We start from the raw sequence: 17074 nt of genomic DNA, 5'->3' as shown, positions 1-17074 counted from the left end.
TACTTGGGAGGGCGTGGTGGTGAGTGTTGGGTGGGGTTGTTGGGGGGCGGTGGGGTAATTTCGGGGTGTAATTGCGGTGGTGGGTATGGGGTAATTTCAGTGTTCGTTTTTAAGTAACCTATTGCCGGGTGTTTTTTTTTTTTTCTTTCTAGAAAACTAAGATGGTTTGTTTCTTTTTTGAAAGCCTGGTTTCCCTTTGACTTTTTTTTTTGGTCCCTTCTTGATTTGCGGCCCCCAGGTGGGTGTGGGAGCCACAAGCAAGAGAGATGCCATCTGCGGCCCAGCTCCTGCAGCCGGCCTCAATGTTGGGGAAGAAGTGCCACCAATGTAAGGCTTCTCCAGGTGCCGCGAGATGTGAGATGTTTGGGAATGCTGGAAAGTACGGTCTGCCTTCGGAGTTTTTTTTCAGAAACTCAAACAATGCTTAATTTTCTTGCACAGAAAACGTGGCATTTGGATCTGGGGGGGGAACGTGTCTTTAGTCCTGGATAAATACATTACATCATAGTTGTTGTGTTTGTACTCATTTACAAGTTTCTTTCCACTGGAGTAATTTTTAAATACAGTTATTTAAAAATTCTGTGATTACTGATTGAAAACGATTTTGTCTTACCTGCTTAACTGTCTCAGGTTCTTGTTTGTGACAGGATTATCTCCAATCCATGCCCACAGAAATAATTTGCACAATTGCACAGATTCACCCACTGATTGATGTTTCTTTCCACCTGCTCTTGACTGGGGTCTCATGATCTGATAGTTTGCAAATGAATTCTGCCAGGAAGTTTCAGATGGTGAGACTGTTAGCCATATAAGATAATTACAGGCAGGATCAGCTTTAACCAGCTAATGATGACCTAGCTCAAAGTTTGAACAGAGGCCAGTATCTGCCTAAGGGAGGGAATAAATTAATTTACAGATGCACTAATTAGCACCCTGTTTGGAGGTTTTTTTTTTTTTTTTTTTTTTTGGCAGTGTTTTGCTGTGTCACCCAGGTTAGAGTGCAATGGCATGGTCTTAGCTCACCGCAGCCTCCACCTAACAGGTTCAAGCGATTCTCCTGCCTCAGCTTCCCAAGTATCTGGGATAACAGGCACCTCATACCTGGCTAATTTTTGTATTTTTAGTAGAGACAGGGTTTCACCATGTTGGCCAGATTGGTCTCCAACTCCTGACCACAGACGCTTGTTTGGAGTTTGAAGGGAAGGTTAAACAAGAATTTTAAAAATCCTTTCTTTGGGGGGCTGAGCGCGGTGGCTCGTGCTTGTAATCCCAGCACTTTGAGAGGCCAAGGTGGGCGGATCACGAGGTCGGGAGATCGAGACCATCCTGGCTAACAGGGTGAAACCCCGTCTCTACTAAAAATACAAAAATTAGCCAGGTGTGGTGGCAGGCACCTGTAATCCCAGCTGCTCAGGAGGCTGAGGCAGGAGAATGGCCTGAACCCAGGAGGCAGAGCTTGCAGTGAGCCGAGATCGCACCACTGCACTGCAGCCTGGTGACAGAGCAAGAATTCGTCTAAAAATTCCTTTTTAAATGTTTATATACCAGTCCAAAGGGAAAGAAATCAGAAAATACAGAGTTGAAGTATGTGTTCGGTAGAGGTAGAACTATTTTTTTCAACCCATGTGTGGCCTCCCATCTGGGAAAGGTACACGTGCTTGGTTACCTCTCCAGCCAGAGAAGAGAATTTGTGCAGCTCCACATCTGTATTGTTTCCTGTCCCCGCTTTACGATATGCAACTTACATTTGCTCCATGGCTAATCCTGAGGAACGATTCATCCAGAGGAGAGGCCATGAAGCTAATTGACCGGCATGAAATCCAGCCCCTACCAAGCAATCTAAAGCAACTGACCAGGGGCTGTGGCGGCGCTCTTCAACTTTGTTCAGGTTTGCAGAGCAATCTGGCTTAGCCAGGGTTTTATGGGGCTCTTTCTGTTCCTTAGCAACCCCTTCAGCAGCAGGCATGGGTCCATTCTGATGTCCATGAGCAACATTTCTTCAGGACTCAAAGCTTGAATTTTATACAAAAAAAGTTTTTTAGGACAATCTGCATTCTATGTCTGGCTTGATTTCATGTGACACTGAGAACTGAGAAAGTGAGCGTTCTTAAGTAAAATTTTTGACAGGGCACCTACGTATGCCGGGCTCTCTAACTTGGTCCCAATGCCATGTGTTCCACCATATTGTCCCCATGAGATAGCCTGCAAGTTTCAGTATTTCAGAATCCAAAGAACATCTACCAGGAAGACCATGAAAAAAGCTCTTTGTTTAAAAAAAAAAAAAGTTCAGTACATTTAAAATATGTCTGAGTACTTACTATATATATATAACTCTGGGAGCTAAAAAACAAAAAGAAAAACTATATATATATATATAGACACACACATAGTTATGTATGTTTATATAGTTATATATGTATATGTTTGTGTATATAGATGTGTGTGTGTATATATACACGTATATACACATATATATACACATATATGTGTGTGTGCGTGTGTGTGTATATATATATATATATACACACATAGAGAGAGAAATGGAGTCTCACACTGTCACCCAGGCTGGAGTGCAATGGCACGATCTCAGCTCACTGCAACCTCTGCCTCCTGGGTTCAAATAATTCTCCTGACTCAGCCTCCCAAGTAACTGGAATTACAGGTGCATGCTGCCACAGCTGGCTAATTTTTTTGTATTTTAGTAGAGATGGGATTTCACCATGTTGTCCAGGCTGGTCTTGAACTCCTGAGCTCAGGCAATCCACCTGCCTCAGCCTCCCAAAGGGCTAGGATTATAGGTGTCAGCCACTGCCCCCAGCCCAAAACTTGATATATTTTTAGATTATTAATCTTTTCTGCCTTAAAATATTAGCTGAAGTCTTTGACTGTGATGTTGGCCTTGAAATTTTTATACAATTATTAATTCAGATTAATCCAACATATAATGAGTCAATACCGACCATGGATCAAGTCCTGTGTTAGATGCCTATTTGATTTAGCTTTTAGTCGTTTGGTCTCATTTCTCTTTCCTTGAAGACAAGACTCCACACCACAGGTCTTCCCTTTAAAATTTTCCTTGCAACTCAATATCTCGAAAAAAAACCCACATTTAAACTTACTCCTCCTCCTGGTTTTTTTGTTTTGCTTTGTTTTCTTTTTTGAGACAGAGTTTTGCTCTTGTCACCCCGGCTGGAGTGCAATGGCACCATCTCGGCTCACTGCAACCTCCACCTCCCAGGTTCAAGCGATTCTCCTGCTTCAGCCTCCCGAGTAGCTGGGATTACAGGCACCCACCACCACACCTGGCTAATTTTTTATATTTTTAGTAGAGACAGAGTTTCACCATGTTGGCCAGGCTGGTCTCGAACTCCCGACCTCAGGTGATCCACCCACGTTTGCCTCTCAAAGTGTTGAGATTACAGGCGTGAGCCACTGTGCCCGGCCCTCCTCCTCCTGTTGAACTGAAATTTGGTGTCCTTTGACCAACATCTCCCTACTCTCCCACCCCCAGTCTCTGATAACCACCATTCTACTGTCTCATGAGTTAGGAGTTTTTATACTCCATAGCTGAATAAAGTCACACAGTGTTTGTTTTCCTGTGCTTGGCTTATTTCACTTAAAATAATGTCCATCAGGTTTGTCCATGTTGTCACAAATGACAGAATTTCTTTTCATCGTGTACATATACCACATTTTTAAAGTCCATCCATCTTTTGATGGACACAGGTTGTGGACATCATGGTGAGTATAGTTCATAATATATTGTATACTTGAAAATTCCTAACAGAATTAATTTTAAGTATTCTCACCACCAAAAAAAAAGGGTAATTATACAAGGTAAGGCATATGTTCAATAGCTTGATTTTGCTATTCTACAATGTGTATATGTATATAAACCTCATGACGTACACTATAAATATATATTATTTTTACTTGTCAATTAGAAAGAAAGAAAAGAAGGCCAGGCGCGGTGGCTCACGCCTGTAATCCCAGCACTTTGGGAGGCCGAAGCGGGCAGATCATGAGGTCAACAGATTGAGATCATTCTGGCCAACATGGTGAAACCCTGTCTCTACTAAAAATACAAAAATTAGCTGGCCATGGTGGCGGGCACCTGTAGTTCCAGCTACTCAGGAGGCTGAGGCAGGAGAATGGCTTGAACCTGGGAGATGGAGGTTGCGGTGAGCCGAGATAGCACCACTGCACTCCAGCCTGGCGATAGAGCGAGGCTCTGTCTAAAACAAAAAAAAAAAAAAAAAAGAAAGAAAAGAAAAGAACAAAGAGGAAGAAATTTAGAAGCTCTGATTTGCTCTACCCTTGTTCTCATGCTTACATGTGTGTTTGTTTTCCGTAGAGTGGGGAGTGTGCACTTCAGAGTGAGAGGGAGATGGGTGTGAATTCCTGCTCTGCTGTGTTCGAGCTCCGCACTTTCTCATTTGGGAGGGAGGATCACAAAACCTGCCTCATGGTGTTGTTATGAGGATCGAATAAAAGATCTTTCATAGTGCACTAGGCCCTCACGAAGCCTCGAAAATGTTTAGATCTCTTCCCTTCAGTTTCAGGGATGAAGTGATTATTCAATGGGTGTCCATTTGATTGTGACTTTTTTTTTTTTATAGTGGGACAATTCGAGTATGGGAACTGGATCTTCCAAATAGAAAAATCTGGCCAACTGAGTGCCAAACAGGACAGATGAAAAGAATAGTCATGAGTATTGGAGTAAGTATTAATCAAGTATTAAGTAACAATTAGCACACATTCCTGTTAGCAGTACTGACCAAGGTGTTTGTGTGTGCGTTCATGGGGCTGGGGATAGGAAGGTGGGGAATAGACATAGGGGGTGTTGATTGAAGAAGCTCACCTTGGCCAGGCACGGTGGCTCACACCTGTAATCCCAGCACTTTGGGAGGCCGAGGCGGGCGGATCACCTGAGCTCAGGAGTTCAAGACCAGCCTGACCAACATGGAGAAACCTCGTCTCTGCTAAAAATACAAAATTAGCTGGGCGTCGTGGTGCATTCCTATGATCCCAGCTACTCGGGAGGCTGAGGCGGGAGAATTGCTTGAACCTGGGAGGCGGAGGTTGCGGTGAGCCAAGATTGCGCCACTGCACTCCAGCCTAGGCAACAAGAGCCAAACTCTGTCTCCTGGCCAACATAGTGAAACCTTGTCTCTTCTAAAAATAAAAAATTTAGCCAGGTGTGGTGGTGGGTGCCTGCAATCCCAGCTTACTCAGGAGGTTGAGGCAAGAGAATTGCTTGAACCCAGGAGGCAGAAGTTGAGGTGAACTGGGATCACGCCACTGCGCTCCAGCCTGGGCAACAGAGTGACACTCTGTTTCAAAAAGAAGAAAAAGTTCACCTCTGCCACTCCCTTTAGCAGTCAGGGAAGAGTCACCTAGACACAGCACAGGTAAACCTTGTTTTACTGGAATCTAGGCTGTCATTAAACACCCAAAGCCTGCCTCACCTGGACGAAAGCACTGTAGCCCGCAGCACTCGAATCCCACAGCACATTCCTATGTCACTGATGCTATTTCTGCTACTGAAAATACAGTTTCTGACCATGAAATCCATGGTTGAAATGCAATCTCTTCCATACAGAGAAATTATTAATATATTTTAAATGTGGATTTATATATTCAGGTTGTGTATTCCTTATCTGATATGCTTATAGCCAGAAGTGTTTTGAATTTTGGATTGTTTTCAGATTTTGGAGTATCTGCACTACACTTACCAGTTGAGCACCTCTAATCTGAAAATTCAGAATTTGAGATGTGCCAATGAGCATTTCCTTGGAGTGTCACATCAGCACTCAAACATTTCCGATTTTGGAGCATTTCAGATTTTAGATTTTTGGATTAAGGATACTCAGCCCGTATAACTTCATTCTCCATGGACTGATTCCTCTTGTTTAATGCATAGTCATTTTATGAATCTAGACTTTGGAAAATATGAGATAAAGCATAGTTTTGGAGGAGCACACCTTTATCCTAGGAGCCCTTAAAAGATATCTCAAAAGTCTGAACTGACAGAGGATGCCTGTTAACATCAGACCCAGACAGACTTCAGGTGAAACGCACGGGCTAATTGGAGTCGGATATTTCCTCCCATCCTATGTGTAGCCCTAACCCTGCTCCCCTCAGCGGTTCTGACCCATCTTTGAGCCTGAGGAAATAGAAGCAGCCCTGAGCACCTTTGCAAGTCTTCCTGGGGTGCCAGAGGAACCTCATCCCATTCCTGAGCAGGGGTTCATGGGCATCACTGAGGACGTCCAGGTCTTCAAGATTTATTTATTTATTTATTTTTCCTGAGACAGAGTTTTGCTCTTGTCGCCCAGGCTGGAGTACAGTGGCCCAATCTCTGCTCACCGCAACCTCCACCTCCCGGGTTCAAGCGATTCTCCTGCCTCAGCCTCCCAAGCAGCTGGGATTACAGGCATGCGCCACTAAGCCCAGCTAATTTTGTATTTTTAGTGGAGACGGGGTTTCACCATGTTGGTCAGGCTGGTCTTGAACTCCTGAGCTCAGGTGATCTGCCCGCCTCGGCCTCCTAAAGTGCTGGGATTACAGGTGTGAGCCACCGAGCCTGGCCAAGATTTCTTTTTCTTGCTTCCTCAGATGGCCGACGATGATAGCTTTTTCTACCTTGGCACCACGACTGGAGATATTCTAAAAATGAACCCCAGGACTAAACTGCTGACAGATGCAGGGCCTGCGAAGGACAAATTCAGTTTGGTGAGTAGAGACCATCTACTGCCTGCCATTTCTCTCCCTTCACTAGCAGTATGTACCTTTTTTTTTTTTTTCTTTTTGAGACAGAGTCTTGTTCTGTCGCCCAGGCTGGAGTGCAGTGGCATGATCTTGGCTCACTGCAACTTCCGCCTCCCGGGTTCAAGCGATTGTCCTGCCTCAGCCTCTCAAGTAGCTGGGACTACAGGCGTGCACCACCACGCCCGACTAATTTTTGTATTTTTCAGTAGAGACAGGGTTTCATCATGTTGGCCAGGCTGGTCTTGAACTCCTGACCTCAGGTGATCCGCCCACCTTGGTCTCTCAAAGTGCTGGGATTAGAGGTGTGAGTCACCGCACCCGGCCAAAGCACACACTTTCTTAATGAAGAAAGAGTTTGTGGGAAAACATAAAAAGTCAGTGATGGACCCAAAGCCACATCTCAGTTTGCAAGTACATTGGCCAGTTCTCTTTGCCCTCATCCCTGGTTTTTATTCAGGGTAAAGACATTTCTAGGTGTCCTGAATTAGAGAATCAGAACCGCATTTATGTTCACCTCTTCAAAGCATAGGGCCTGTTGCTTTGTGATTTTAAACCACATTGGTTCCAGCCCCGTTGCCATACATAAGTGTGCTCTTTGATCTATAAAACTATATAAAAATTTTTGTCTACTCTACTAACTAGATCTTAGATTTTAGCTTCAGCTGACATTATAAGTCGCGAAAAAGACCTATAAATAGTCAACTGTTTATATTTACAGAATTCCTCGCAATTCTAGTTAAAAGGACAGTTAGAGACTTTGATGTTTACACCAAAATAAAAAGCTGCCATCAAAGGATCATTTTATATAATAAGTGCTGCTATTTCCAGCAGCCCAGAAACTTGCTAGGGCTGTTTCTACTAAACTTTGAATTTGAAAGCTTGTACCAGGTTCTGCACCTGCCTATCTCATTTCTGATAACAGAACAGATGGTTCTAACTAAGCTTTGATAGTTTTCCATGTAGCAGATATTTTCAAGAAACTTTGAAATACTGCACTGTGTTCCTGGGAAAATGTCAGAGTTTTCTTAGTCATATAATCATTTAATATTCAAGCATTCAAGGAGATACATAAAAAGAGGGAAAAACTATAAGTAGAGAAGAGTTAAGAAATAATTCTACAAGAGATTGAAGTGTAGCTTTTCAAGTGTGTTTTTTCTAATTCTTTTTAGGATAGGAATTGTTTTTTATTATTATACTTTAAGTTCTGGGATACATGTGCAGAACGTGCAGGTTTGTTACGTAAGTATACATGTGCCATGGTGGTTTGCTGCACCCATCAACCCGTCGTCTACATTAGGTATTTCTCCTAATGCTATCCCTCTTCTAGCCCCCAACCCCCGACAGGCCCCAGTATGTGATCTTCCCCTCCCTGTGTCCATGTGTTCTCGTTGTTCAGCTCCCACTTATGAGTGAGAACATGTGGTGTTTGGTTTTCTGTTCCTGTGTTAGTTTGCTGAGAATGATGGTTTCCAGCTTCATCCATGTCCCTGCAAAGGACATGAACTTATCCTTTTTTATGGCTGCATAGTAGTCCATGGTGTATATGTGCCATATTTTTTCTTTCTATCCAGTCTATCATTGATGGGCATTTGGGTTGGTTCCAAGTCTTTGCTATTGTGAGTAGTGCCACAATAAACATACCTGTGCATGTAGAATGATTTATAATCCTTTGGGTATATACCTAGTAATAGGATTCCTGGGTCAAATGGTATTTCTGGTTCTAGATCCTTGAGGAATCACCACATCGTCTTCCACAATGGTTGGACTAATTTACACTCCCACCAACAGTGTAAAAGTGTTCCTATTTCTCCACATCCTCTCCAGCATCTGTTGTTTCCTGACTTTTTAATGATCGCCATTCTAACTGGTGTGAGATGGTATCTCACTGTGGTTTGGATTTGCATTTCTCTAATGACCAGTGATGATGAGCTTTTTTTCATATGTTTTTTGGCCGCATAAATGTCTTCTTTTGCAAATTGTCTGTTCATATAGGATAGGAATTCTAATATATTAACCAAATAAAAACAAAGCACATCAGGTTAAGCAGAGCAAGTCTTAGAAGCCTGCCAGTGCCAACTCCTGAGATGCCACCAAAGGGCTCCATATAACACTACCTGAAAACTACTGGATTTTTTGTTTTGCTTTGTTTTCCTAGCACTTGGGAACTAAATATCTCTCTAGCAAAGATGCTGGCTGTCTTAGAGTTTCTCAAACCTTTGGCACTTAAGTCACCTGTGGATGCTGAAATTCTTAACCATGCAGGTCTGATGGTCAACTCCACAAGGCAATGGTTCCAAGACACCTTTTCCATGGGTGAAAAGAAAATAATTCCTGCGGGATGAAGGGATAAGAGGTGTCATTGAAGATGTTTGGTTTCAATATCAAGTGATCTTACACACTTTGAAACTCTGCTTAAATATTTGTTCAGGCCAGGCCGGTGGCTCACACCTGTAATCCCAGTACTCTGGGAGGTCGAGGTGGGCAGAGTGCTTGAGTCCAGGAGTTCAAGTCCAGCCTGGGTGACATGGTGAAACCCCCTCTCTACAAAAAATGTGAAAATTAGCTGGGCATGGTGGAGCATGCCTGTAGTCCCAGCTACTCAGGAGGCTGGGGCAGAGGATGTGGTGAGCTGAGATTAAGCCACTGCACTCTAACCTGTGTGACAGAGTGAGACCCTGTCTCAAATAAATAAATAAAAATTTCTTTATGGTTAGAAAGGCAAATAATTGGAAAGGTTTAAAACTGACCTGTTATGCCGGGCGCGGTGGCTCAAGCCTGTAATCCCAGCACTTTGGGAGGCCGAGACGGGCAGATCACGAGGTCAGGAGATCGAGACCATCCTGGCTAACACGGTGAAACCCCGCCTCTACTAAAAAATACAAAAAAACTAGCCGGGCGAGGTGGCGGGCGTCTGTAGTCCCAGCTACTCCGGAGGCTGAGGCAGGAGAATGGCGTGAACCCGGGAGGCGGAGCTTGCAGTGAGCTGAGATCCGGCCACTGCACTCCAGCCTGGGCGACAGAGCAAGACTCCGTCTCAAAAAAAAAAAAAAAAAAACTGACCTGTTGGCTAGATGCGGTGGCTCACGCCTGTAATCCCAGCATTTTGGGAGGCCGAAATGGGCAGAACGCTTGAGGTCAGGAGTTCAAGACCAGCCTTGCCAACATGGTGAAACCCCATCTCTACTAAAAATACAAAAATTAGCCAGGTATGGTGGCGTGTGCCTGTAATCCCAGCTACTTGGAAGGCTGAGGCAGGCGAATCACTTGAGTCTGGGAGGTGGAGGCTGCAGTAACCAAGATCATGTCACTGCACTCCAGCCTGGGCAACAGAGTGAGATCCTGTGTCAAACAAAAAAAAGAAAACAAAAACAAAAAAAAAACCTTAAACTAAAATTGACCTATTAGGCATACAGTACTAAAACGAAGATGATGATGATGACAATGATAATAAAAGTACATGCTGTATAAGATCTGTGTGAGGAAAACTATAAAACTGTGACAAAATAAATCAAGTAAGAACTAAATATGTATTTCTTCTTTTCTTTTTCTTTCTTTCTTTCTTTCTTTCTTTCTTTCTTTCTTTCTTTCTTTCTTTCTTTCTTTTTTTTTGGAACAGAGTCTCGCTCTGTCGCCCAGGCTGGAGTGCAGTGGCGCCATCTCGGCTCACTGCAAGCTCTGCCTCCTGGGTTCACGCCATTCTCCTGCCTCAGCCTCCCGAGTAGCTGGGACTACAGGCACCCGCCACCACGCCCGGCTAATGTTTTGTGTTTTTAGTAGAGATGGAGTTTCACTGTGTTAGCCAGGATGGTCTCGATCTCCTGAGCTTGTGATCTGCCTGCCTCGGCCTCTCAAAATGCTGGGATTACAGGTGTGAGCCACTGCACCTGGCCCTAAGTAGATATTTCATGTTCATGGATAGGAAGACTCAATATTGTCGAGATATGAGTTCTTAATTTGAACTATGGATTTAATGTAATCCCAATAAACATCCCAGCAAGTTATTTTGTGGCTATAGACAAACTGATTCTACAGTTTACACAGAGGGGCAAAAGCCTCAGAGCAGAAAGCACACTATTGATACCTCATGTAGATGACGGGTTGATGGGTGCAGCAATCCACCATGGCACGTGTATACCTATGTCACAAACCTGCATGTTCTGCACATGTATCCCAGAACTTAAAGTATAATTTTTTAAAAAAGAAAGCACAGTACTGAAGAAGAACAGTTGGAGGAGTGACACTACCAGATTTCAAGACTTGCCAGAAAACTACAGTAATTAAGACAGTGTAGTGTTGGTGAAAGAATAAATAAATGGATCAATGGGACAGAATAGAGAGCCCAAAAAGGAATTCACATAAATATAGTCAACTGATCTTTGGTGAAGGAGCAAAGCAAATACAATGGAAAAAAGATAGTCTTTTTAATAAATACTGCTCAACAACTGGAAAACAAAAAAAAATTTTAAAAAGCCTGGATACAGACCTTATACCTCTCACAAAAATTAACTCAACATGGATTATAGACCTAAAACACAAAACACTAAAACTCCTGAAAGATAAAATCCAGAAGACCTAAGGTTTGATGATAACTTTTAGCTATAATAACAAAGACATGGCCCATGAAAGAAAGAATTGAAAAGCTGGACTTTCTTAAAATCAAAAATTCTTCTGGATGAAAGACACTGTCAAGAGAATGAAAAAGAAAGATACGGAGTGAGAGAAAGTATTGGCAAAAGACATACCTGAATAAGGACTGTTACCCAAAATATACAGATAACCTTTTTTTTTTTTTTCTTTTTTTTGAGATGCAGTCTCACTCTGTCGCCCAGGCTGGAGTGCAGTGGGGTGATCTCGGCTCACTGCAAGCTCCACCTCCCGGGTTCATGCCATTCTCCTTCCTCGGCCTCCCGAGTAGCTGGGACTACAGGTGCCTGCCACCGTGTGTGGCTAATTTTTTTTTTTTTTTTTTCGTAGAGACAGGGTTTCACCGTGTTAGCCAGGATGGTCTCGATCTCCAGACCTCGTGATCCACCCGCCTCAGCCTCCCAAAGTGCTGGGATCACAGGCGTGAGCCACCACGCCCGGCCTATACAGAGAACTTTTAAAACTCAACAATAAGAAATGAGCCAAAGACCTCAACTGCCACCTTACCTAAAGAAGATATACAGATGGTGGCCGGGCACGGTGGCAGCTCACTCCTGTAATCTCAGCACTTTGGGAGGCAGAGGTGGGCGGATCACTTGAGGTCAGGAGTTTAAGACCAGCGGGGTCAACGTGGTGAAACCCGTCTCTACTGAAAACACAAAAATTAGCTGAGTGCGGTGGTGCGAGCCTGTGCAATCCCAGCTACTAGGGAGGCTGAGGCAGGAGAATCACTTGAACCCAGGAGGTGGAGGTTGCAGTGAGCTGAGATTGCGCCACTGCACTCCAGCCTGTGGGACAGAGCAAGACTCTGTCTCAAAAAAAAAGAAGATATACAGATGGTAAGTAGGCATATGGAAAGATACTCTACATCTTATATCAGCCGGGAAATGTCATTAAAACAGCAGTGAGACACCACTACATACCTTTTCAAATGGCCAAAATCCAGAACACTCACAACACCTAATATTGACAGAGACGGAAAGCAATAAGTACTATTGTTCATTGCTGATGGGAATGCAAAATAGTATGGCCACTGTGGAAGATAGTTCGGTGGTTTCTTGCAGAATTAAACATACTCTTACCATGTAATCCAGCAATTACACTCCTTGCTATTTACCCAAAGGAGTTAAAAACTTACGTTCACACAAGAACCTGCACACAGACGTTTATAGAAGCTTTATCCATGGTTGCCAAAACTTGGAAGCAACCAAGATGTCCTTCAGTAAGTAAAGGGATACATAAACGGTGATACATCCAAACATTGGAATATTAATCAGTACTAAAAAGAAATGAGCTATAAAGTCAGGAAAAGACTTTATAGGAAAAGAAGGAAACTGAGATGCACATTACTGAGTGAAAGATGCCGGTCTGAAAAGACACACACCATTTGATTCTAACTATATGACATTCTGGAAAAGGCAAAATTAAGGAGACAATGAAAAGATCAGGATAGGCACGGTGGCTGACGCCTGTAATCCCAACACTTTGGGAGGCCGAGGTGGGTGGATCACGAGGTCAAGAGATCGAGACCATCCTGGCCAACATGGTAAAACTCCATCTCAACCAAAAATACAAAAATTAGCCAGGCGTGGTGGCGTGTGCCTATGATCCCAGCTACTCAGGAGGCTGAGGCAGGAGAGAATTGCTTGAACTCGGGAAGTGGAGGTTGCATTGAGCTGAGATCGCACCACTGTACTTCAGCCTGGTGACAGAGTGAGACTCCATCTTAAAAAAAAAAAAAAAAAAAAAAGATCAGTGCTTGCCATGGGTTAGTGGGGAGGGAGGGTGAATAGGTAAAACACAGAGGATGTTTTGGATGGTGAAACTATTCTGTATGACACTATAATGGTAAATATATGTGGCTATTAATTTGTCCAAACCCAGAGAGTATGCAGTGGCAAGAGGGAACCCTAATGTACACAATGGGTTGTGGGTGATAATGATGTGTCCACGTAGGTTTATTAGCTGTCATGTATCTACTCTGCTGGAAGATATTGATAATGGGAGAGGCTGTTTAACTGTGGGGTAACGAAGTATTGGGGAAACCTCGAATACTTGTATCTTCTGTTTAATTTTGCTGTGCACCTAAAACTGCTCTAAAAAAAATAGCCTAATAAAAACAAAAATAGGCCAGGCAAGGTGGCTCATGCCTGTAATCTTAGTGCTCTGGGAGGCCAAGGCAGGAGGATCACTTGAGGCTGGAGTTTGAGGCCAGCCTGGGCAGCATAGAAAGACCCTATGTCTACGAAAAGTTTTTAAAAATTAGCCGTCATGGTAGCATACATCTATAGTTCTGGCTACTGGGGAGGCTAAGGCAGGAGAATTGCTTCATCCCAGGAGTTCGTGGTTACAGTGAGCTGTGGTTGTGTCACTACACTCCAGCCTGGGTGGTAGAGACCCTGTCTCCAAAGTACACACACACACACACACACACACACACACACACGAACGTGCAAACAAAAAAAAATGATGTGTCAATAAATGCTGCTGTGTCAGACATGGTGCAAAACCCCTTCCTTACATGATCTCATTCGATCCTCATAAACGCCTAATGAGATAGGTACCATTTTCATCCCTGCTTTACAGATAGGAAGACTGAGGTTCATACCATTGGAGATCTCCTGGCTTGCAAGTAGTAGAGCTGAGATTTCAACCCAGGCCGACTGGCTCCAGAACCCGTGCACTTGAATGATATCAGCTGTAGTTTTAAAAAGTTTATTTAGAAATCACACATATGTAGCTTCGAGGCTCTGTTGAACTCTTTACCCCTTGCATCCCCAAGTCCCCAAATAAATGCTACAAAGATTCACTCCAGGTTGTTCCCTCATAGGCTGAGCCTTCATCCTGTCGTCCTGCTGAGGCACTTTGGAAGTTAGGGGTGAGGAGTGGAAGCTGGGGAGCATATAATTCTGCTCCTCGCCTTCACGTTCTCGAGCCTTGGTTTCTCTTCTCAGTCACAAAATGTCTTTTGAGCCACAACAGGCTAAATTCAGTTTAAAGTAACTTGAAAGAGCATGATATTTGTTTTATAATATTCAAAATTCATTAAGACACAAACCTATACAGTCACTAGCTATATTGAACGTTTTAAAATCGAATGTTGTGGCCGAGTGTGGTGGCTCATGCCTGTAATGCCATCACTTTGGGAGGCTGAGGCAGGAGGATCCCTTCAAGTGAGGAGTTCGAGACCAGCCTGGCCAACATGGCGAAACCCCATCTCTACTGAAAATACAAAAATTGGCTGGGCACAGTGGCTCACACCTGTAATCCCAGCACTTTGGGAGGCCAAGGCAGGTGGATCACGAGGTCAGGAGATCGAGACCATCCTGGCTAACACGGTGAAACCCCATCTCTACTAAAAAGATACAAAAAATTAGCTGGGTGTGGTGGCGGGCGCCTGTAGTCCCAGCTACTTGGGAGGCTGAGGCAGGAGAATGGCGTGAACCCGGGAGGCAGAGCTTGCAGTGAGCCAAGACAGGCCTGGGCGACAGAGCGAGACTCCGATTCAAAAAAAAAAAAAACAAAAGAAAAAAGAAAATACAAAAATTAACCAGGCATGATGGCGCCTGCCTGTAATCCCAGCTACTCTGGTGGCTGAGTCACGAGAATCGCTTGAACCCAGGAGGCAGAGGTTGCAGTGAGTTGAGATCATGCCACTGCACTCCAGTCTGAGTGACAGAGGGAGACTCTGTCTCAATAAAACAATAATGATAACAAATAAATAAAATGTTGCTCATGCACATTTTAAAATTAGAACTTCACAGTGGATGCTATAAAACAACCATCATACATCATCAAACTTTTTCTTTGGAGTGAGTAGTGGGGGGCACCCCAACCTTTGAAAAGCACTTTAAATTTTAAATATGTTTCCCCCTCTTACGTAGTCCATGTTGTAGTTCAGATAATACAGTCACCAAACAATAAGGAGTCTTTTGTGCTTTCTTGGGATGTTAAATATGGTCCCTTTGCATTTGTAAGAATTAAGTTCTGGTGAAAACAGTGGCAGCTGAGAGACTAGCATTGCTGAGGTTATGCTTATACCTTCTCTTGGCCATATTTGAGTGGATGTAAAAGTGTTCATTTTTAAAATATTCAAAATGCACCGGAGGTTTTAGGGAGGAAGGATGGTGAAGCCTGTTTGCATCCTGCAGGCCCAGGAGGGTTACTTCCTGGCAAGTGAGCTCAGTGTTGGCATTGAATTCCCTTGGTCAGCCTGGGGGTGCATCGTGAGCAGAACCTTCAAGAACGTCCTCCAGGCAATGTGTGCGGCACTGGCATGACTTTGGCCATCTTTTAAATTCATCTTTCATTTAGCCGTTTTCTTTTTTTTTTTTTTATTAACATTTGAATTTTTTTAATTGCCATAGGTTTTTGGGGAACAGGTGGTTATTGGTTACATGAGTAAATTCTTTAGTGGTAATTTGTGAGATTTTGGTGCCTTTTTCTTAACACTGTTTCTCCCCCCAGGGAGTGTCAGCTATCAGGTGCCTGAAGATGGGGGGTTTGTTGGTGGGCTCTGGAGCCGGACTGCTGGTCTTCTGTAAAAGCCCTAGCTACAAACCCATCAAGTAAGTTCTGGGCCTCACAGAGTGGGGCTGGGTAGAGACCCACTAAAGGGAGGTTTGCTTAAAGCCAGCAACTCGATGCTATTGGCAAAGTGATATTTGGTTAAAAAATTTCATCTTGCTGTTAGAATGAGTAGTTGGAATCACAATAGATGGTGGCTTCTTTGCCAATGAAAAGACAAAAGCTTATGTTGAATCAAACCAAAGTAGTCCACTATTATCCAGAGGGACACTGCCCATTTAATAAATACATAAGTTTGTATTTAGCTAATACATTGAGCCGTGATGAAAGGAATGGGATGTTATAAACTTATCCAACAAATAACCCCCAATGTTAAATGTTCAAAACTGGTTAATTCAATGAAATTTATTATGCAGTGGGTACCTATTATGTGCAAAGCTTTGTGTTAGTCGTGCATTTGAATACAATTTATAATAGAAATAGCCAACATTCACCAGCCATTTATATATGCCAGATACTGTGTTATGTACATTTCTTGGCTCATTTAATCAAAATAAAATGAAACAAAACCTTATGTATTGCCATTAACAAGTACTTATTCAGCACCTCCTCCAACCAAACCAATGTATTAGATGCTATTAATAAAATAAAGAAACGTAAGCTATGGTCTTTGTCCTCCCAGAACGTACAGACTTGTTTGGGGATAAGGTATATACACATGAAAGAAGTCACTACCAGACAAGATAGTATATTAGCACATGGTCCAGATAAAGTGAAATGTATTATGAATGTTGTAGAGATCAGAGAAGAGGATGACCTTCTTGGGATGGAGAGATCAGGGAGGACAATTCATAGAGGGATGGGCTTAAAACCAGATACCCCACACATGCTCTGTATGGCCTCTGCTACCTCCCGGGAGGCCAGGGGTAGTTGCATACACATTGTAGAAATTAGCATCAGCTGTCTTCATTCAAAGAAATCTGTGTTGAACATTCATGGTGTACCACGCACCATTCTAGGCGCTTAGGATATCTCAGTGAATAAAACAAAAAAGACGAAAAAAAAAAAAAATCCCTGCCCTCGTGGAGCTTACATTCTAGCAGGAAGGAAAAGGCAATAAATAAGGAACAAA

At 43.3% G+C, this 17074-nt stretch overlaps 1 protein-coding gene across 1 annotated transcript in view; it reads left to right on the top strand.

The window, feature by feature from the left end:
* Positions 1 to 337: 337 nt before the first annotated feature.
* CFAP52 (cilia and flagella associated protein 52) overlaps positions 338 to 17074 on the top strand; it is a 45784-nt gene continuing 29047 nt past the window's right edge. Inside the window, 5 exon segments of the mRNA XM_030923973.1 lie at positions 338 to 355; positions 357 to 379; positions 4620 to 4719; positions 6619 to 6735; positions 15883 to 15983. Of these exon segments, the coding sequence (XP_030779833.1) occupies positions 353 to 355; positions 357 to 379; positions 4620 to 4719; positions 6619 to 6735; positions 15883 to 15983 (344 nt within the window). The 5' untranslated portion in view covers positions 338 to 352.

The sequence above is a fragment of the Rhinopithecus roxellana genome, chromosome 19, assembly GCF_007565055.1.
Source record: "Rhinopithecus roxellana isolate Shanxi Qingling chromosome 19, ASM756505v1, whole genome shotgun sequence".
Taxonomy (NCBI): Eukaryota; Metazoa; Chordata; class Mammalia; order Primates; family Cercopithecidae; genus Rhinopithecus; species Rhinopithecus roxellana.
The sequence above is the reverse complement of the archived record's forward strand: the minus strand, read 5'-3'. Positions and strand labels throughout refer to the sequence as shown.